We start from the raw sequence: 22,598 nt of genomic DNA on the forward strand, positions 1-22,598 counted from the left end.
TGTTATCTTCTTCTATAGAGAATTTGCTTTTGTTTTGGCAGGCTGTTAGTGTTGGAACAGAAAACTTCCATCCATTCAGTAAATGAAGACATTAGAAGCTGGGCTTCATTCTTTAGGAGAGCTTGTCTCCTTCAGGTTCATCATTACTAGAGTTTGCTCTTTGGGGTTGTGGCTGAAAGCCAGAGCTGTTTACCTAGTTAGTAGACTTTGAGCTCCAATGTTGCCCTCTGTTCAGTAAGACTACTCAAGTTCCTGCTCAGATTCTCACATTATTGGCTACTGCTTTTTCTTCTGTATTTAGCTGGTGCTTGCAATTGCCAAAAGCATTGAGAAGAAAAGAAGTGCTAAATGTCAGATGAACATCTGTCTTCTTTTCTTTTCTCCGGAATATTGTCCCTTCCACTAATTGCAAAAGTAGTGTTCCAAGGTCTTAAAGAGATGGTGGTTGTTTTTAGACATGAGGTTTGGTCTGCAGCAAGATTATCTGCCACTACCAGAAATGGATACTATTTTGTAATAGTAAAACCAATGTTTCCTTCAGTATTATAGTTAGTACTTCAGGGGAAAATTGACAGTTCTTGGATATTTTCCATCCAAGAGCATGTGACTAAAATTGCACAGTTCTCTAGGTATGACTCAGGTCCTTCCCTTCTTACTCTAGTTCTATCCTTAGTTGGTTTGGTTTACTCAGTTGGCTTTAACTGCTACCTCTATCCTGATTAATCCCAAATATTTACCTAGAACTGAAATACATCTCCTGAAATGTAGACCCATACATCCAAATGCAAAATGGATATTAACAGTGGGATAGCTCACAAATGTTTCCAACTCACATATGAAAAAGGGAATTCCTCGTCTTTTACCTCCACTTCCACATGAATCCACCTTATTTTCCCTTACTCCATAGCTCAGTGAGCAACATGATTTTCTCCCCGCCTACCAAGCAAAATACCTGCTTATCATCCTCAGTTTTTCTCACTCCCTTGTCCTCATATCTAATCCCTCACCAAGGCCTTATATTTCAACCTCATTATTAGTTCTTGAATTCATTAAGTTTTCTCCTATTTTTTCATTGCCAACTTATTTCCTCAGAATTCTAAATCAGTCTCAAAATTGGTCCCCCTGCTTCCAATTTAAAGACATGTATAATCTCTACATTCTCTCTAAGTCATCATTGAGAAAGATGGGATTTGGTCACCCTCTTGCTTAAAATCCTTCAGTGATTCTCCATAATCTGCAGGACACTGCCCAGATGCTTTAACACAACTTATATACATTTCATGATCCATGAGTTGAATGTGAAGTAAAGATGAAGGAACTAAAAGATAAAAACATTCTAGTTAGAAATTCTAATATGAAAAGTAAAAGCCAAGAATTAGACTTATAACTTTGGGAATTGGTCTCCTAGAGATGAGAATTAAACTTGTGAGAGTAAATAATAACAAAGTGGAAAGAATATGGGAGAAAAAGACAAGAGAGTTGAAGATATAAATGATGGACAAGAAGGAAAATATTCCTACAAAGAAGACCCAAGAGGTAAGTTCACTGTAGGCATTGAGATAAACTTAAGTCAAACACCCTGGGAAGGATAGGTCGCTTGTGTGTTAAGTAGTGCAAAGGGACTCAAGACAAGGTCTGACTCTATGTCTCTGAACAGCTCCGAGGAGGTAGAGATCCAGATGCAATTCTGAGAGCCTGCACCGGGGACAGGAACTTCTAGTGATTTACCTGTAAAGAGTAATATTAGACATGGATAATCATGAAGTTGATATATCCCCCCCCAAAGAAATTCCACTGAAGTCAAGTTACAGCTACCAAATACAGTCATTAATAAAACTGCAGCTGCTAAGACCATGTTGTCTTCCACCCTCCTAACCTTCCCATAGGTCCGCCATAAAAGCTTAGCAATACCTATTAACAGCAGCACTGTTTTGGTCTCTGGAAGCTCCCATACAAAGGCTTGGTGTCAATTTGTGGTTGAGACTCTTCCTGAAATAAATCATGCCATTCACAGACATCCGAAAAGTCAAACCTAGTTTCTCACTTTTCTCACTGTATTTTCACCTCTCTGAAGAATTTCTTTTGGACTTGATTCCTGTAAATTATCATCTCCCTTGTCTTTCTGTTTATAACGTTCTTCGATGTAGAGTTCCTCCCTGCACATTTGTTTGTGACGATACCGTCTTTCTAAATCTCATCCCAGACAATTATTAACGTTGGTTTTTTAATTGTTCCCCACACTGCTTCCCTGGAATCAACACCACAGTGACATCATTCGTCTCCATGAGAACTCCCCTGTCTGCATTAACACAATGAGCAGGTGCCAGTGAGAACACAGTTGTCGAATTATAGACATATTTTCTTGAGGAAACGAAAACTGAAGTATATTTTAAACATGTTATATATGCATATATAGTAATTTTTTAAAATTTGCTCTCTATTAATATTAGATAACCTTTTGGGTGGCACATTTCACACACACTGCCTCTAGGCTGTGTCCCCTCTGTCAGACTTGTAGAAAGAGAAGTGGCACATTTGCTTCCTGTTCTTCTGAGCGCAGACAGATTTATAGACAATGTTGCCAAGTGCAGAGGTGAAGAATGGGAGATTGAGCCCGGTATATTGACATATTGGCCCAGGAAGAGAAGGCAAAACTAACAGTAGGAAGATGGGCCAATACCAGAGTTATGAAGCGCAATGTAGGTGAGAAAAAGGAAAATACCTCAGGATTTCATGCATTTTGTTTTACCCTTTTAGGACTAGACCAGTAATGAACTTCCCTGCTTCTTAAATTGATACTCTTTAATGATTCTAGATGACCCTATTTCATGACCTGCTTTCATGATAGATTTCTTACAGATGTTAAGTATAGGCTATCTTCCATGCTATTCCATTCCTTATATTGTTGTTTTCATTTAGAAAAATGGTTTCATTTCAGCCAACTCATTTATTTGTATGTAGTTTAAAAGATGTTGGCCATTTTATCCTTTCTTAGAAATTGTTTTTGGTCTAGAAAATCCTAATGGAAACAAATATGCTTATATCTACATTATAATGAATTTTGCAGATCAGAGGCAGAACATTTGAGTGCATAAAGAATTTTGCCGATAATTTAATGTTTAGAACAACCCTGAAGGAACAGGGTAAGCAGTTTCAAAGGCTTTCACTGACACTTTGTGGCAAAGGGTGGAACTACACTATTTTTTTTTCAAGGTTTCTAACATGTTTACCGTCTTATACATAAGTGATATAATCAAGGAATTATCATCTTACATACCCATAAATAATAACCCACAGATAAATAACCAATAAATTAACAATATTTCATTAAGATATTATCTAAATTATATCACAACATACTAATAAATAATACTTTAGTTTTACAAGTAATAAAAATTATATATAAAATCATGTGATTGTTGTCTTAAAACTGCCATTAATACATTAGAGGTACGATATTTGTGAATAATTGTGTTTTGCTATTTATTCATTTAGAAACTCATGAAATGGGTAATTAAAATTGTCCCCTGGCATTTTCAATCTGTGTTTAAGATCTTTGAGGCACTGTGTTTAAGATCTTAAGGGTCTGACTCTTGATATCAGCTCTGGTCTTGATCTCAGGATCTCAGGGTCATGAGTTCAAGACCCATGTTTAAAAAAAAAAGATTTTTGAGGGACATCATTATGGTTCAAAAATTTATTTTCCATTTTATGGCCCTTTTTATCATGGAAATTTTTTAAATTATGGTAAAATATGCATAACTTAAAATTTACCATTTTAATGATTTTTAAGTATGTATTTCCGTGGCATTACGTATATTCACATTAGTCTGCAACCATCTTCTCCAGAACTTTTCCATCCTGCGAGACTGAAACTCTGTTCTCCTTAAAAATAACACCTTATTTTCCCCTCTACCCAGCTTCTGGCAATCACCATTCTACTCGCCGTCTCAATGAATTTGACTACTCCAAATACTTCACATGAAGTGGAATCATACCATTACTGGCCTTTTGTGTCTGACTTATTTCAGTTAGCATAATGTCTATACCTTATTTTAATGTTACAAAAATTAAATAAATTTGAAATGCTTAAAATGAAGTTGCTATATGTAGTACAGACCTTTTAAGGTGCTCAGTAACACACTAATTGTTCATCATACGGTCACCTCTTAATATCAAATACCGACTGTTAGCTGATATTTCAAGGCCCAAATGTTTGTTCAGTAAGAGATATGATCTCACTTACGTGGCTTACATATTCTTAATCAGGTCATACCACCAACAGATGAACAGTTTATCACCTCAGTTTAAATTTTTCAAGTGTAGGTACTGATTTGAGGGAGAAAGTAACTTTGTCCACATATGGGCCTGGTAGATAGTGAAAGCCAGTTTATTACAAGTGCAGATTGAAATGGCAAAGTTCTTAATTTAACTAATATTTTATTTTCCCATTTGAAAGTAAGTTTAATCTTTGGCCCATATGATAATCGGCAAAAAGCTAAGGTTATTTCTAAAGACTATGTCTATATATTATTTTTAAAAATCCGTCTTGCATCACAAGTTACAGATGTTCTCATATCGCCTGAGCCACTTTCCATCAGCCCTGCAGAGAATAAATGAGAGCTATACATCATTAGTTTCGTATAGAGATGGAGTTTCCCTGAACCTGAGTTCTTGCCTTCTGTTATCCTTTTTTATCCCCTCGGTGCTCAACTCTTTCTCATTGTTCCTGGTTAATGGAAACAAACTTGTAAGTGCAGACTAGCTATAGTGGACTTTAATATTGGTGTATCATGATCATTCAAGGAACTGAATTCAAAAATAGTACCAAGTTCGTGTCTAGGGACCTACTAAAGTCAGATGTAATGTATCAAGAATTGAGAGCCAAGAGAATAAATAATAAGCAGGTAAGTTCTCTGTAAGCTCTTAGGCTTAACTCCAAAGAAATGAAGAAAATAAATCCTCCATTCAGCTATTGGTTATTTTTCTTTTCCCTCCTTTTAAGGAGCACATGGTGAAATGTTCCATACCAATGACAGCAACATACTGTAAGTTTATGAACAAATCAATTCTATGAATATTTATTTGTTGTAAGTATTACATGTATAAGGGGGCCCTACTCAAATATGACTGGTGTCCTTATAAGAAGACAGCCATGTGAAGACAGAGACACCAGAGAACACTGTGTGATAATGAAGACGGAAACTGGAGTTCTACCACTGCAACAACCACAGAGCGTGAAAGGTGACCAGCACGTACCAGAAGCTAGGCAACAGGCAAGGAAGGATTACTCTACAGGTTTCAGAGGGAGCGTGCTCCTGCTGATACCTTGATTTTGGACTTTCAGTATCCAGATCCGTGGAACAGCCCATTTATGTTGGGTTAAGACACCCAATTTGTAGTACTTTGTTACAGGAGTCCTAGGAAGTAAATTACAGGTATGATGTAGAAAAAATAGATAAGGTTTACTCCTTGAGTTCCAGGAAAGAATTAAGAACCCATGAAAATTAAACAAAAGCAGATATCAACTCAGCATGAACAAGAACTCCCTATAGCTGAAACCACCGCAAAAAGAACTCAAGGGCTAAAACAAATCATGAATTCCCCACTATTAAAAATGTTCAAATGGAATGGATCAGGAATGTTACAGAGATGATTTATACATCAGATGTCAAGTTAGACTGAATGATCTCCAACTCCAAAGTTCTATGGACCTACGTTAAAGGCCTGTCGACTGTGACATGACAGCTTCCTTTTCAACTTCTGTTTCAAAGATTCATTAAGATGATTGCTTCCAGGGGCGCCTGGGTGGCACAGCGGTTAAGCATCTGCCTTCGGCTCAGGGCGTGATCCCGGCGTTGCGGGATTGAGCCCCACATCAGGCTCCTCCGCTATGAGCCTGCTTTTTCCTCTCCCACTCCCCTGCTGTGTTCCCTCTCTCGCTGGCTGTCTCTCTCTGTCGAATAAATAAATAAAATCTTAAAAAAAAAAAAAACATGATTGCTTCCATATCTTGGCTCTTGTGAATAATGCTACAATGAACATAGGGGTGTGTGTTTTTGAGTTAGTGTTTTCATTTAATGTGGGTAAATATCCAATAGTGGAATTTTATTGGATCATGTGGTATTTCTATTTTTAGCTTTTTGAGGAATGTCCATACTTTTTAAAATTGTGGCTGTATCAAACTACATTTCACCAACAGTTCATGACAGTTCCTTTTTCTCTGCATCCTTGTTTTTTTCCTTTTTTAAAATTTTAATTCCAGTTAACATATACTGTTACATTAGTTTCAAGTGTGCATATAGCAATTTAACAATTCCACACATATCTGGGTGCTCATCAGAATAAGTGCACTCCTTAATCCCCATCACCTATTTCATCTATGTCCCTTCAGCTCCCCTCTGTTCTCTATAATTAGGAGTCTATTTCTTGATTTGTCTCTTTTCCCCCCCATGCTCATTTGTTTTGTCTCTTAAATTCCACAGACAAGTGAAATCATATGGTATTTGTCTTTCTCTTAGTGACTTATTTCACTTAGCATTATACACTCTAGTTCCATCCACGTCATTTCATTCTTTTTATGGCTGAATAATATTCCTCTGTGTGTGTGTGTGTGTGTGTGTGTGTGTGTGTGTGTGTGTTTCAGTTTTGGTTGTTTATATGTTTCTAGGAATTTACCCATTTCTTTTCCTTGTCCAATTTGTTGCCATATAGTTTTTCATAATATTCTCTTATAATTGTTTCTCCGCGGTGTTATTTCTCTTCTCTCATTTGTGATTTTCTTTATTTGGGTCCTTTCCTTTTTTTTTCTCGACTGGCTAGAGGTTTATCAATCTTATTTATTTTTTCAAAGAACCAGCTCCTGATTTCATTAATCTGTCCAATTTTTTTTTTTTTTAGTTTCTGTATCATTTATTTGTACTCTAATCTTTATTATTTTTTTCCTTCTGAAGGTTTTAGGTTTTTTTATTGTTTTTTTTCTAGCTCCTGTAGATGTAAGGTTATGTTGTTTAGGTGAGATTTTTCTTGCTTCTTGAGGTAGGACTGTACTGCTGTACACTTCCTTCTTAGAACCAATTTTGCTGCATCCCAAAGGTTTTGGACCGTTGTGTTTTCATTTTCATTTGTTTTCATGTACTTTTTTATTTCTTCTTTTATTTCCTGGTTGACTCATTCATTGTTTAGTAGCATGTTATTTAACCTCCGTCTATTTGTGGTCTTTCAGATTTTTTTCTTGTGATAGATTTCTGGTTTAATAGCATTGTGGTCAGAAAAGATGCATGGTATGACTTCAATCTTTTTGAATTTGTTGAGGTTTGTTTTGTGGACTAATATGTGATCTTTTCTGGAGAATGTTACATGTGCACTTGAAAAGAAAGTGTATTCTGCTGTTTTAGGATGGAGTGTCCTGAATATATCTGGTATATCCATCTATTCTAGTCATTCAAAGCCATTGTTTCCTTGTTGATGTTCTGTTTAGATGACCTGTCCATTGATGTAAGTGGGGTGTTGAAATCCCCTACTATTATTGTATTATTACTGATTAGTTATTTCGTGTTTGTTATTAACTTTTTAATGTGTTTGGGTGCTCTTATGTTTGGTACATAAATATTTACAATTGTTATATCTTCCTATTGTATTGCCCCCTTTATTATTATAAAGTGTCCTTTGTCTCTCATTACAATGTTTTAAAGTCTATTTGGTCTGGTATAAGTGTCGCTACTCTGACTTTCTTTTGACAACCATTTTCATGATAGATGTTTCTCCATCCTCTCACTTTCTTTTTTTTTTTCTTTTAAGATGTTATTTATTTATTTGAGAGGGACAGAGATAGCAAGAGAAGGCACAAGTGGGGAGGAGAGGGAGAAGCAGGTTCCCCACTGAGCAGGGAACCCAACACTGGATTTGATCCCAGGATCCTGTGATCATGACCTGAGCTGAACGCAGATGCTTAACCATCTGAGCCACCCAGGTGCCCCCATCCATCCTCTCACTTTCAAACTGCAGGTGTCTTTAGTTCTAAAATGTGTCTCTTGTATGCAGGGTATAGATGGGTCTTGGTTTTGGTTTTTTTTTAATCCATTTTATCACCCCCATGCCTTTTGATTGAAGCTTTTAGTCCCTTTACAGTCAAAGTAATTATTGATAGATATGTCTTTACTGTCATTTTATTACTTGTTTTGTGGTTGTATCTGAATCTATATTGTTGTTCGTCTTTTAAATTTGAACACATTTTTACTCCTGTCTGCTCCACATTTTAGGTATATATTATGTTTTGCGTTCTTTTATTTTGTGAGTTCTTTGATTTTTTACAGAAATATTCATTTTTACTGTTTTTGTGTTTCCTACCTTTATACTATCACCCTTGGTCTCTCCTTTCCCTTCAAAGAGTACCTTTTAATATTTCCTATAGGGCTGCTTTAGTGGTCATAAACTCCTTTAGTTTTTGTTTGTCTGGAAAACTCTTTATCTCTCCTTCTATTCTGGATGATAACCTTGCTGGATAGACTATTCTTGGCTGCACATTTTTCCCATTCAGTACTTTGAATACATCATGCCACTTCCCTCTGGCTTGGAAAGTTTCTGCTGAAAAGTCCTCTGCTAGCCATATGGGTTTTCTATTGTAAGTTACTGTCTTTTGTCTTGCTGCTTTTAATTTTTTTTCCTTATCACTATATTTTGCCAATTTAATTGTAATATGTCTTGGTGTGGATCTGCTTTTGTTGATTTTGATGGGATTTCTCCGTGCCCCCTGGATCTGGATATCTGTTCCTTCCCCATATTAGGGAAGTTTTCAGCTATTACTTTTTTCAAATAAATTATCTGCCCCCTTTTCTCTCTTCTTCTTCTGGGACACCTGTAAACTGAATGTTATTACATTTGATGGAGCCACTGAGTTCCCTAAGTCTATTCTCATTTTTGCATAAGTCTTTCTCTCTCTCTCCCTCTCTCTCTCTCTCGTTCAGCTTGATTACTTTCCATTACTCTGTCTTCTAGGTCATTAATTCATTCTTCTATGTCTTCCAGCCTAGTGTTCATTCCATCAAGTATGTTTCTCATTTTATTTACTGAGCCCTTTCTCTCTGCCATGTTATTTATCTCTCTGTTAAGGATCTCATTCATGTCTTCTACTCTTCTCAGGTCCATTGAGTATCCTTGTGATCATTACTTTAAATTCTCTATCAAACATGTTACTTACATCTGTTTTGCTTAGATCTCCAGATGTGACCTTGTCCTTTTCTTTCATTTGGGATAAATTTTTCTATCTTCCCCATTTTGTCTAAGTCTCTGTGCCTTTTCTCTGTGTTAAGAAAGTCAGCTACACCTCCTATTCTTGAAGGTAGTGGCCTTATGAAAAAGAGATCACGTAGTGCCTTTTGTGTAGTGTCCCATGTTCTCCAGGGCCTGGTGCTCCCAGGAGTGTCTCCATGTGTGCTGTGTGTGCTCTGTTGTTGTGTCCTGCTGCTTTGTCCTCAGGCCAGTCATCTACAGAGGCTCTCATTGCCCATTGTGAGCAGTGTTTAGTCCCTGGCCAGAATGTAGCATATTTTAACTAGGTGTGCTCTGGTCTGTTTGTGAAATGAGTTCTGTCACTGTGGCCTCCAGAACTGAGGCTCTGCAAAACTCCTGCATTGGGAAGTGCAGTGTGAGCAAGAGTTTGGGCCAGTTTTTCTGGGGGATGGGCACCATGCTGGGACTGAGATGAGCATGATTGGGAGGGGCAGTTCCACTGGAGTGTGATGTGGGTCTTGCTGTAAGCAAGTTAGGTAGCCAGTGTGGACACTGTGCTGCTTCCCACAGGTAGCTGTATGCTTATGCTAAGGGATGGGGAGGGAAATGGCATCGTCCAGTTCCTTTGCTCCTGGAAGAGTCTCTCCATCAATGCCGTCTCCCTGGAACATGCTCTGAGATGAGTGAATAACCTCCCCACTGTGTGCCCCAGGTGCATTTCAGATTGTTATTTCCATGCTGTATGTCTTCAGGTTATTTGCCCTTCCTTTTCTCTAAGAGCAGTCCCAGTGTCCTCCAGGCTCTATTCCAGCCAGCCCCCTGACCTTTAAAACTCTAGGCTTTAAGCCCTGCTGTTTGCAAGAATTCAAAAAACTCAGCCCCTCTTCCTTTCCAAGCTAATTGCTACGGGAATTTGTTTTCCCTGTGCATTTCCATGTGTGCTAGTCTGTCTCTAGCCCTTCTTTGCAACTGTGGCTCCCTCCCCCCACATTGACCTTGATTTGTTTCTCTCACAAACTGCATCTCTGCATTACCTACCCTCTTTGATGTGGCCTCTTCTCTACCTTTAATTGTGGAATTTGTTCTCCAGTCTTCAGGTTGATTTCTGGGGTATTTAGGATGATTTGATAGTTACCTAGTTGCATTCGTGAGAGGAGGTAAGTCTAGGGTCCTCCTACTCCACCACCATCTTCCAGTCTCTCTCTCTTGTATTTTTTTATTTTAGCCATTCTAACAGGTATGAGGTGATATCTCATCGTGGTTTTGATTTGTATTTCTCTGACAATTAGTGATGTGAAGCATCTTTCCATGTGTCTGTTGGCCATCTGTATGTCCTCTTTGGAAAAATGACTATTCAGGTCCTCCGCCTATTTTTAAATCAGATTGTTTGTTGTTTTGGTGTTGAGTTGTATAAGGTCTGTATATATTTTGGATATTAACCCCTTATCAGCTATAACAGGCCTCCAGTCATGGAATGAGTAAATCATGGGAATAAAAGGCAGAGCCTAAGGAATAGCATCAATGATATTATAATAATGATGTAGCAAGACAGATGCCATAGCCACATTTGTGATGAACATAGCATAATGTATAAATTTGACAAATTACTAGTATACCAGAAACTAATGTAACATTGTGTGTCAATTATACTCAAAGAGAGAGAGAGAGAGAAAGAGATATTAAGATGGCATAGCATGGCGGATAAGATTTAAATTTAAGCTCTAGCACTTACAAACTATTTGTCCTTAGGTGGTTTCCTTAACCTCTCTAGCCTCAGTTTCACAACTGTTAAGCAGGGATAGTGATAGTAATCATTTGATTAGTGTTATCATGAAAATTAAGCTAGTTAATAATTTACATTGCTTAGAACAGGGCATGACACATAGTAAGTAGTATAGAAATGTTTCCTGAAAATATACTTTTCTCATATTGGCTGGTCATAATGCATCAACACTGTCTTTCCATCATTGCCACACTTCCAAAATATGGAGAATTGGGAGTCAATCTAGAACTGCTTATATTTTTTAAGTCTTATTTTCTTTCCTAGATCCAGAATTGTACTGTTTGGACCATTTGTTGACTAAATATCAGTGGTGTGACAGTTATATCAATTTTCTCATAATAAGCCATGGTAATGTGTTAGTCAACTGCTAGTTTGCCTGTGTGTGTGTGTGTGTGTGTGTGTGTGTGTGTGTGTGTGTCTTCAAGTGTTCTGGGAAGTAAATCATTCAGCAGTATCACTTTCAAATAATAAAGACTACAGTTTACCATAATAAAGTTCATCTGAGTTTTTGGGTATTAATGTTCTGGAATTAGAGAAAGATGTGAAGTTTTCAAAATTAAATCCTCAGGAATTCAGAGCTTTTATTAAGTTAACATCTGTTGGTAACTGGAATAATTTCAGTTTCTTAAGCATATGAAATTCTTAATAAGTGGTACATAATTGTCAAAAAGAAATCTTTACTTAGTGACTTAAATTTAACAAAATGTGCTTTTATTTCTCCACTCTATAAGGTTACTAATCACTGCATCATTTGGGTGCATAGGCGACAGCTCTGACAGGTTGATGACACCCAAGGCAAATTCAGTTACCATTTGTGAAGCAACCCATCAATAGATGTGGGTAGCAGTGCTTACACCTATACAATTCTTGAGCCAGTGATTACATAACCTTTGGATACACCACACAGAGGAAGACAGAGAAGTGAGGAACTGGATGTCCTTTCCATAAGGAGCAACTGAGTAAGATAGAACAGCTTTTTAAAATTAAGATAAACTGAAAGGCAACGAGGAAGGCTCAACTCTGAAAGTATTGAAAAATGTGTTTGATTTGAGGTGATATTTAGAGGCCATCAAGAGTAATAGAGAGGAAAGAGGATTGAGTCTCCAGAGTTTGTATGTGCTTTGTTATAACTGGTTCACCTCCCCCCCCAACAAGAAAGCAACACCTCACTTGGTGTTGAATCCCCAGTGTAGTTGTAGTTGTGTGCTTTATGAGCTGTTTGTCCCTAGCCAACCTCCACAAATTCCCTGTGTCTCAATTACTGCATGTATAACATGATGGTAACAATGTCTTCCGTTGGCATTGTCAAGATTAAACGACTTAAGTATATGAACCATATAGTGCAGTGTTTGCCAATAATAGGGGCTGAAAAATTGTTGGCTTTTGTCTTTTAAACCTCTTCATCAATTAAAAGTTCCAAATGCAGAGTTTGGGAGCAGATAGGGTAAATGTCATGGTTGAAGCAAACACTACAGTTCACTGAAAATAGCTAGCTCCTAATTCATCTCACTTCAGTAAATATTTCTTGAGTCTCTACTACATGCTGAGCATTGAGGGAATAGAAAGAAGAATCAAAAAGTGTTTTTTAACTTCTGGGAATCACAATTCAAAATCGAGTAGAAATGAATGCAGGCTTATGATCCATTGAGAAACTCTTCTAAGGTAAATGAACTGATGTTAAGCATGGATTCAGCATTCACACAACTGGCTGATTCAATGAAAACAGTACAGCTTTAAATCATCTTCCTTTTTCAATATTTATTTATGGTCTTTACAGGAGCATTAATTAGCTTGGCAGTGTTTCCTAATTAGTACCTATTTCCTTTGTGTAGTTGCTGTCTTAGTCTATTTGGGCTGCTATAACAGAATACCATAAACGAGGTGGCTTATAAACCACATAAATTTATTTCTCACAGTTCTGGAATCTGAGAAGTCCAAGATCAAAGCTGTGGCAGATTCAATGTCTGGTGAGGGCCAATTTCCTTGTTCATAGCCAGCAGTTTTTTCACTTTGTCCTTAGATGGGGGGAGAGTCAAAAGATTTCTCTGGGGTCCCTTTTATAAGGGCACTAATCCCATTCTTGAGGGCTCTAACACCATGATCTATTCACTTTCAAAAGCCCCACCTCTTAATACCATCACACTGGGTGTTAGGATTTCAACATATGAATTTTGTGAGGGCACAGATATTTAGTCCTTAATAGTAACTATTCTTTTTTTTCCCCAAAATTAGTTTGTGTGGCAGTGTGGAAGAACCACCACATGAGGACAGTAACCAACTACTTCATAGTCAACCTTTCTCTGGCTGATGTGCTCGTGACCATTACCTGCCTTCCAGCCACATTGGTGGTAGACATCACTGAGACCTGGTTCTTTGGGCAGTCCCTCTGTAAAGTTATTCCATATTTACAGGTAATTGTTTTTCACACTTCTTTTTATCCAAACACAGAAGCTACTGAAAAGGTATTTTCAGTTAAGTATTGAAAAGTATTTTCAGTTATAATCATCTGATAAATTAACTGGTGAGCTAAGAGAGAAATACACTTGCTTATGGAATTAGCAAACTTAAGAAGACTAATACTTGATACTCTTTGGGTAAATAAGTTAAGGTCTGGGTAAAAAATAAAGCAACAGAATCCTCAAGTCATCATTAGATGCTGAACAAATCTTTTATTTCTCTGATTTCTAATTTTCCTATTGTAAAATAAGGAAATTGAACAAATTAATGATTGAGCCTCTTCTTGTTCAATAAGCAAGGTCTATTTTTATAAGTAGTTTTGTTTCACACTGAGAAATTAAAGCCATGTGGTCAAAGCAATACAGTGAATAGATTTTAGTGTTGGTTCTGAATCATACTACCAGGTTTGGAATCGCTGTTCTGCTATTTATTGAAACTATGCTATTGAGCCAAATACACAATTTCTTTGTGATTCACTTATTAGAGAAGTATAATAATTTTAATTATAGCTAACTCCTATGGTTATGACATTTTACTTAGCTAATTTATATAAATTACTTGGCATAGTGATTACTCTCTGGAAGATTATGATCTTATAAAAATATAGTATATTCTCAGTAAACATCAGTCATCATCATCATTAGATGTTTTATTGCTCTGTGTGGAAGTAGCTTTTCTACAATGAATTGTCCTATAAGAAATTGAGAACAAACGCTTTCAGAGAATAATTTTGTGATGGATATTCTGATAGTTCTAAAATCTTTGAAAATAAATGTTTTCAAGCTAGTGGCCACAGCCACAGCCCTCAAAGAGATGGATTCCCTTGAGCAATTAGACAGTGAATGAGATTGTGCCATTCTCTGCTTGTCTTCCTGTAACCACCCTCCACCCCTCATTCCCTACTCCATCCAGTCTCCCAGATGGTGATCATAGTATTGGAAGGGATAAAAATATGCTCTCAATAAGGAAAAATTGGTGCAGGTAGAACAGTTGGACATGCAAATATATATATATATATCTAGACACAGATCTTACACCCTTCACAAAAATTAACTCAGAATGGATTGTAGACCTGAGTATAAAATGTAAAACTATAAAACTCTTACAAGATAAAAAGAAGAAAACCTAGATGACCTAGATTATATTGATGACTTTTTAGATAAATACCAAAGGCATGTTCCTGGAAAGAAATAATTGATAAGCCAACTTCACTAAATTTAAAAATTCCTACTCTGTGAAAGACAAGAGAATGGGAAATTCTCTCAGGAAATACAAAGAACTGGGAGAAAATGTGTTCAAAAGATACATATAATAAAGGACTGACATCCAAAATATACAAAGAACTCTTAAAAGTCAACAATAAAGGGGCACCTGGGTGGCTCAATCGTTAAGCGTCTGCCTTCTGCTCAGGGCGTGATCCCAGGGTCCTGGGATCGAGCCTCACATCAGGCTCCTTGCTCCACTGGGAGTCTGCTTCTTCCTCTCCCACTCCCCTTGCTTGTGTTCCCTCTCTCACTGGCTGGCTCTCTCTCTATCAAATAAATAAATAAAATCTTAAAAAAAAAAAAGTCAACAATAAGGAAACAAATAACCCAATTAAAAATGGGCCAAAGACCTTAACAGGACTTCACCAGATAAGATATCTGCCGTTGTCCAGACTCTTCTATAGGCTGAGCAAGATTATTTTATGTTCTGTCTACAAACCAGAAGATTCCCCAATGAACAGTGGGTGATGAGGGAGGAGTGCATCATCCTGTAGTAGGTACAGTCCTGCTGTAATGCACAGTGATAACTTCTTATAGACCACGTATTCCAGACTCTCCTGTGAGTGCTCAAGGAAAGACTGGAGACAGTGTGTATCCAGTAAGTGATGCAGGACAGGGGTCTCAGAGTTACTGACAATACTCTTTCATTTAGCACAACTTATTAGCAAGTCCTACAGTGATGAAACATCTTCATTTCCTGAGAGATTTTGTTTGCTTCTCTATAAATAGTGACCTGTCTAGTCAAGACTCAATTGATTCTCTCCTCCACAGGCCAAGGAAAACTAGTGAGTAACCACAAAATCCGAGTCAGATGAAAAAGACTAGATCTATTCATTACCTTATTCAGCATTACTTCTTGATGAAAAGTTATAAATGTAGAAAAATCTTGGTGCACTGGTAAAACTAGTACCTCCAAATCCTCTCAACATTTATTGTCCATTTTCCGTAGAATTTCCCCAAATGGAATGGACAGTATCAATGGACAATAAGCCATTCACTCAAATTTGAATCGTTGTTTTCCCTTAGTTGTGATATTCTGAAACTGACAGCTTTTGTCCCTGATATGAAACTTATGTCCCACTGAATGTTTAAAAACATATTACAGAAATATTTATCCAGCCAGATTTTAAGGTTATTCAGTTATATTTAAGATTCTTTGGACCATGTATTAATTTTCTATGACTTATATGTCCTTTTTCTTCTAAATACAATATAATACAACCTTTAGGTTAATGACTGATCTACAATAACACTTCACAAAATGCTCAAAAATCTCACAAATGTAATAAAGCTTAGCTGAATAATTCAAATGACCCTTTTGTATCCTTAATAATTCTATAAACCCAAGACCATTAACATTTACTGGGCCATTTACAGAATAATTAACATGAATTTCTTCAAAAATTATAACATTTCATTTTTCTTCTCACACTTATAGGAGCAGTTGGCTACTTTTTCAGATTGGCTCCCCCCCCCACCCCCACTGCAGAAGAAGCTCTGCATAGGAAGTGTCAGGAAAAGAAGGACAAAAAGCTGCCTGAGATGGAAGTGGTGGGCGGTGGGTGGTGGAATAGGCTCCTTCACTCTCAGTCACACTTTCACACCTTCCAGTTCATTAGAGCCTGTATCCAAATCTGTGATTTGGCAAAATTTGTTTCTTTTTTTTTTCTTTTTTAAAAAATTTAAAAAATTTTTAAGTAATCTCTATACCCAATATGGGGCTCAAACTCACAACCCCAAACTCAAGAGTCTCATGCTGTACCAACTGAGTCAGCTAGGTGCCCCCAAACTTCCATTTCTACTTGCCATAGATTTCTGAGGTCTTTTTTGTCACAGCTACACGCTGGCATAGAACGGACTCATCATCTACCAAAGCAAGTCTCCAGCACTGCCCCGACCACAGGGTGCCTGTAATGGTAGAAATGTCAAGAACCTAACAGCAGAAGTTCACATTGTCGTATCCCACTTCGTTTATAACAGTCATAATTTCACTGGACTCATTCTCAAACAATTTGCTACCAGGTTGATTCAAGCTAATATCAAACCCTAAAGGAAAAAGACATACAGAAGCACGCTCCTAGAAGTGAAAGCAGCAAGAAACTGTTATTAGTAATCACTTGGGATAAGATGTAATTTTATACACCCCCCAAGAAAATGTTGTTAATTGGATGCTAGTGTGTATTATACACCAGCAAATACAGTAGTCAAACAGTGAATATTAAATCACTGATTGCCAAGGGTCCATTCAATGGATTCTACTGTTAGATTCACCATGTCAGCATATTCTCTCATGTAGCCACATAACGGAGAAGCCACTGCTCCTTGGCTCACTGTTGGCACTGGATGGCAGTCTTTCAAGTGAACTGTTTTTTAATTGATTATTACTATTTAATAGTAAAGGAAAATACTAGAAATGACTCTAATTTGAGCCATGCTACTTCTATCCCATTCACCCATGTTGATTAGAATTCATGAATGATTGATCACTAAGCCTTATGAGCATTTTACACTTCTGATAGCTAGATTGGATAAGTATAGCCCTGGCCCAGCAACTAGGAAAGGTCAGCTGTGCAGACCTAGACTACCACAGTACTATTCCCAAGTTACCAATAGTATTGAGGGGCCCTGGGCGCTTCACATATTTGCAGGGAAAAAATGGGGGTTGGAAGGCAAAAGGGTTGGTTCAAGAAGGACATTTGGATTAGCTCTAAGATGGACCAAGTAATTCTCAGGAGTCATCAACCAATCTGAACTTTCTCTGACAGCGTTCAGCCTTTAAGGTTACATTTAAAATGCAATTAAGCCTCCAAGAATTTAGAATAGTTTAGGCTTTTACTTGTAATTTCTGTGATTTTTTTCCTCACTAAAAAGCAGTCTGTTCCAATTAAAAGCTAGATTGCCAAGCTTGAGAATGGAAGAAAAAACTAATAGTATAATCACCATTATCATTGCCATAATCATAATAAGTAATAACAACCACTTATACAGCATTTATGTGGCAGGCCAGGGCTAGGCATTTCACGTCTCAACTGACTCTCCTTCTAATTCCGTGGTTGGGTACTATTATCATCAAGTTTTACAGATGAGAACACCGAGGTATAGAGAGGTTAAGGAACTTACCCAAGATCATACATTTATCAGGTGAGATGGGATTCATGCCCAGGAAACCTGGTTGCACAATTGATTTTAACTATACTGCCTTTTCCAGAAAGAATGAAAAGAATCAGGGTAACAAGAATTGTGTCCTGTCGGTTTCACTTGTATAACAGAAAAAAATAACAACATGTATGCATTTGGCTTAAAACTGTAAAATGGGTGGGGCACCTGGTTAGCTCAGTGAGCTAAGTGCCCCACTTGTGATTCCTTCTCAGGTCATAATCTCATGGGTCAAGAGATTGAGCCCCATGTCAGGCTCCAGGCTTAGCAGGGAGTCTCCTTGAGATTCTCTCTCTCTGCCTCCTGCCCATCACATGCATATATGCTCGTTCTCTCTCTCTCTCTCTAAAATAAATAAATAAATCTTAAAAAAAAAAAACCCTAAAACTGTAAAATGGGTGAGCCAACACTGCACAACTAGATGGTGGAAGAGCGAAAACAGATTGGTCATCTTTCTCCTGTACAGCCCTGGCTCTTAGATCCTTTTCAGTCATGTGCACTCCAAGTCAGTGCATCCACAAAGAAGGTCCTGAGGCTGGAAACAGAGCTGGCTGCCCTTCCACATAGGGTGGGACCAATACCAGGACAGAAAAATGAGAGAGAGGACTGGACCACATTCATTACCTTAGATTGAGGCTTATCACTATTCCTTAACTCAAAAAAATACATATTATTAAGCACATCAAACACTGTGCCAGGTACTAGGGACACGGTTGTGAAAATTAAGGAACAAATAAAAACAATAGCAGTGCCTCCTGCCACAGAACATTCTTCCAATAGAGGAGACAGACAATAAATCAATTAAACAAAAATAATTGTACTATCTCACATAATACTTATTGTAAGTACTGAGAAGAAAATAAATAGAAATTTGTAGTAAAAAATAACAGAAAAGGAAGTGAGGTTTCTTTTTAAAGATGGGATTTTGAGAGCGATACCAGACTCAATGATTCATCCAGTATAGGAGTATACGTTACATATAATTACGTAAATTGATCGTGCGGGTATAGGCATGCTTCACATGTGTTTCTATTTCCTTAAAGTTCCAAGTTAAAGTTTCACTTGTGGTGGCATTAATTATGGAAATCTGGACGGGGGAACCTATTTGAGTTTTAGAGGCGAGCTGCTTACACCAGCAATAAGCAAACCCTGATGAGGAGATCCACACAGAATTTGCTTCTAACATAACTCTTGCCTTTGGGCGCAACATGCTGGAAACGAACCAATGTACAAATAGCTTTTATTATTTGAAATTATGGACTGAGGTTTCCATAATTTTTAAAAAATGCTAGGTAAATGCATTGCAATCAAATTTCTATATATTTTAAAAGCAAGACATGTCATATAACACATTTGGCATAAAATGATCGCAACGTTTTCATAGCACCTTCATCAGGTTTAATAGGAAATACGTTTTCCCTAATATATTTTTACTATTATTGTATTCTTTAGTAAAACACCTTACATGAAATATGTTCTCACAACTTTGAATCTGATTACCTGTGTGACCCTTTCTCTACTACGGTGAGTATATTAAGAATGATCCATTTAACACCAAGTGCTTCTCTTGTCCTGTGTTCTGTTTCTGTCTAGACTGTGTCCGTGTCAGTGTCTGTCCTCACACTGAGCTGCATTGCCTTGGATCGATGGTATGCAATCTGTCACCCTCTGATGTTTAAAAGCACGGCCAAGAGGGCCAGGAACAGCATAATCGTCATCTGGATCGTCTCCTGCATTATAATGATTCCTCAGGCCATCGTCATGGAGTGCAGCACCATGCTCCCTGGCTTAGCCAATAAAACCACTCTCTTCACAGTGTGCGATGAGCGCTGGGGAGGTGAGTACCTTATGGCCCATAAGCTGACATTGATATTACAGCTGCAAACCAAAAATTTGATTTGCATAGCCACTATAACGCTGGCCTTGTGCATTTTATTGACACTTGTTAATATCATTTTGCAAAAGCATGAAAATCTGGTTGAACCCCAAAACAGTTTCATGGAATAGCTCTGCCCACTCGGTCCTTGGGAAATACGAGGCACAGTTAGCTGGTTTTCATATTTTTCAGATAGGGAATGAAAGGAAAGGCTTTTCCTACAGTTCAGATTTGATTATATCAGCTTTTCTTGAATTCTCTAAAACAAAAAAGGCTCATTTATACGATCCAAATACGTATTCTGGAATGATTAACATTTTACAAGATAGTATGAGGTTATATTGCCTCAAGTGTCAAGTTCCTTAATGGGCTTCAGACACAACTGGAGATTTTCATTTTAAACCCAGGTCCTGCCTAGAAACCTGACTGGAGTTGAGCATATGGACCTATGCTCTTCTCTGAGTCAAATTATTTCCACATGCTATGTTTATTCATAACATATTAAGCTGATAAGCTATCACTGGCATAATTATTTTCTGATTTAAGAATTATACTCATTATGAATCCTTTTTGGTTTCCAATCTGATATGTGTGGCAATTAAACTTAAATAAGCAGAAGTTTGGTTCCTTGGTTCAAATTCTCAGTGACAGCCTTTGAGGTTTTTCTGTAATGGTGGAAACACTTCTGTCAATGCCTGACCATGGCACAAACCTGGACACAGCAAATTTTAGTGTGTCATGTACTAGTTACAAAATGAGTACATTAAATTTGAGGGAAATGATCTATCCTCATCTAGGTAAGTATATAACAATGGCTCAGTTGTGGAGTTTAAACATTAGGAAAGCATTTGTTTATTTGACGGATGTACGTTTATGCTTATTAGAAAATGTATTAACAAAAGCAGTATGCCCCAGGGACTGCTTATAGATTTGGTATTTTCGAATATTTGAATCTTTGAATTTATATGAACTCCTACCTTGATACTGTGATATGGAACACTGAAAGGCAAAAAGTCAGGAATCGAAAAGTTAGGCATTTGCTTTCACTACAATGAGATAAAATTTAAAAGGCCCTGGGATTATCTTTCATATATTATCCAAAGGCATATATTAACTAAAATTTCACAATTTACTGTGTCTCTTATCCCAAAAACTCACTAGCCCTTTTTGAAATTGAGATTTGCCCTTCCTTTCTTTCTTTTTTTTTTTTTTTAAGATTTTATTTATTTATTTGACAGAGGGACAGCCAGCGAGAGAGGGAACACAAGCAGGGGGAGTGGGAGAGGAAGAAGCAGGCTCCTACCGGAGGAGCCTGATGTGGGGCTTGATCCCACAACGCCAGGATCACGCCCTGAGCCGAAGGCAGCCGCTTAACGACTGTGCTACCCAGGCGCCCCTGCCCTTCCTTTCTAACACTGCATTTCACTCGCTCTATTTTCTCTGGATCATATTCATCTTTTCCCAATTTTCTCCGTTAATGGTGTAGACAAAAACAAATGAATGGAAAATTCCAAAATGGTAGGAATATTTCTTTAGAGTCTTAAGTCCCATTTATTTAATGTTTGAACAATATCTTGAGTACTTAGGATATGCAGGAATTACGCCAACCTGGAGAGAAACAGATTCTGCCTAGGGGAACACATTCCATGTAGTGAGACTGAAAGGCAAAAAAAACAAATGTTTATAGTGTGATTAGTATTTTAATATACTGGTATACAAAGTGCTAGGAACACAATTGAGAAAACAAACTCAGTCCTGGCCATTCGAACAAAAGTTTACAAAGGAGCTGCTAACATTTCAGCAAAGAACTAAAGCTGAGGGGAAATTCTCCAGTCATGGAAGAGGAGAAAGGGTGTCCAGGAAGCAAGAAAACCCATACAATGAGTACTATCCCTTGAAGGAAAAAAGAAGAGGGTCCAAACCTGTAGTTTGTCATGCAGGGATATGCAGTCTAAAGAAGGTGGTTTGGGGACCAATTGTGACATGTCTCTTACGCAATTCTTACACAATGAGTTCTAGCTGGAAAATAACCTAAAGATCTCTTGATCAGAGTGTGTTAGTTAATTAATGATGAAATTGAGCCATAAATATTTGCAGATTATGAAGTAAAGAAGTATATTTAACTCTAAGCTTCCAACTCAAAAGTCGGATCCTTTAAGTTTATGAAAATGATAGATTAAAATACCCACCTATTATTTAACATGTGTCAGCTTTCTTTTTTTTTTTTAATGTTGCCCTGAATAGTCAAGTAGCATTCACTTTCATTAGCAAAAAAGATTGCAGAGCTAAGGAATCCTGTCAGTTATTCTGATTAAATAAATAGCCACATCATTTTCTAATTACTTTGAGCAAAAAATATAAATATCTAGGGGCGCCTGGGTGGCACAGCGGTTAAGCGTCTGCCTTCGGCTCAGGGCGTGATCCCGGCGTTCTGCGATCAAGCCCCACATCAGGCTCCTCCGCTAGGAGCCTGCTTCTTCCTCTCCCACTCCCCCTGCTTGTGTTCCCTCTCTCGCTGGCTGTCTCTCTCTGTCAAATAAATAAATCAAATCTTTAAAAAAAAAAAAAAAAATATATATATATAATACTCATTTCAACCTTTAGCATTTTGTTATCTAGCTGTAGCAGGGACATTTTCTTTAGAAAGCCAGCAACTACTATTGAATATTTATTTATTTATTTATTTATTTATTTATTTATCTATTTAAGATTTTATTGATTTTATTTATTTTGATGAAAGAAAGGGAGAGAAAACACAAGCAGAGACAGGGGCAGAGGGAGAAGGAGAGAGACTCTCAAGCTGGCTCTGCACTGAGCACAGAGCCGGATA

At 37.5% G+C, this 22,598-nt stretch overlaps 1 protein-coding gene across 1 annotated transcript in view; it reads left to right on the top strand.

Moving 5' to 3' along the window:
- Positions 1 to 22,598, top strand: part of HCRTR2 (hypocretin receptor 2) — a 99,339-nt gene that overhangs the window by 51,445 nt on the left and 25,296 nt on the right. The window contains exons 2-3 of the mRNA XM_008691768.1: positions 13,247 to 13,425; positions 19,486 to 19,729. Of these exons, the coding sequence (XP_008689990.1) occupies positions 13,247 to 13,425; positions 19,486 to 19,729 (423 nt within the window). The remainder of the gene's footprint in view (positions 1 to 13,246; positions 13,426 to 19,485; positions 19,730 to 22,598) is intronic.

The sequence above is a fragment of the Ursus maritimus genome, unplaced genomic scaffold (genome assembly GCF_017311325.1).
Source record: "Ursus maritimus isolate PB19 unplaced genomic scaffold, ASM1731132v1 scaffold_29, whole genome shotgun sequence".
In the NCBI taxonomy this organism is placed as follows: Eukaryota; Metazoa; Chordata; class Mammalia; order Carnivora; family Ursidae; genus Ursus; species Ursus maritimus.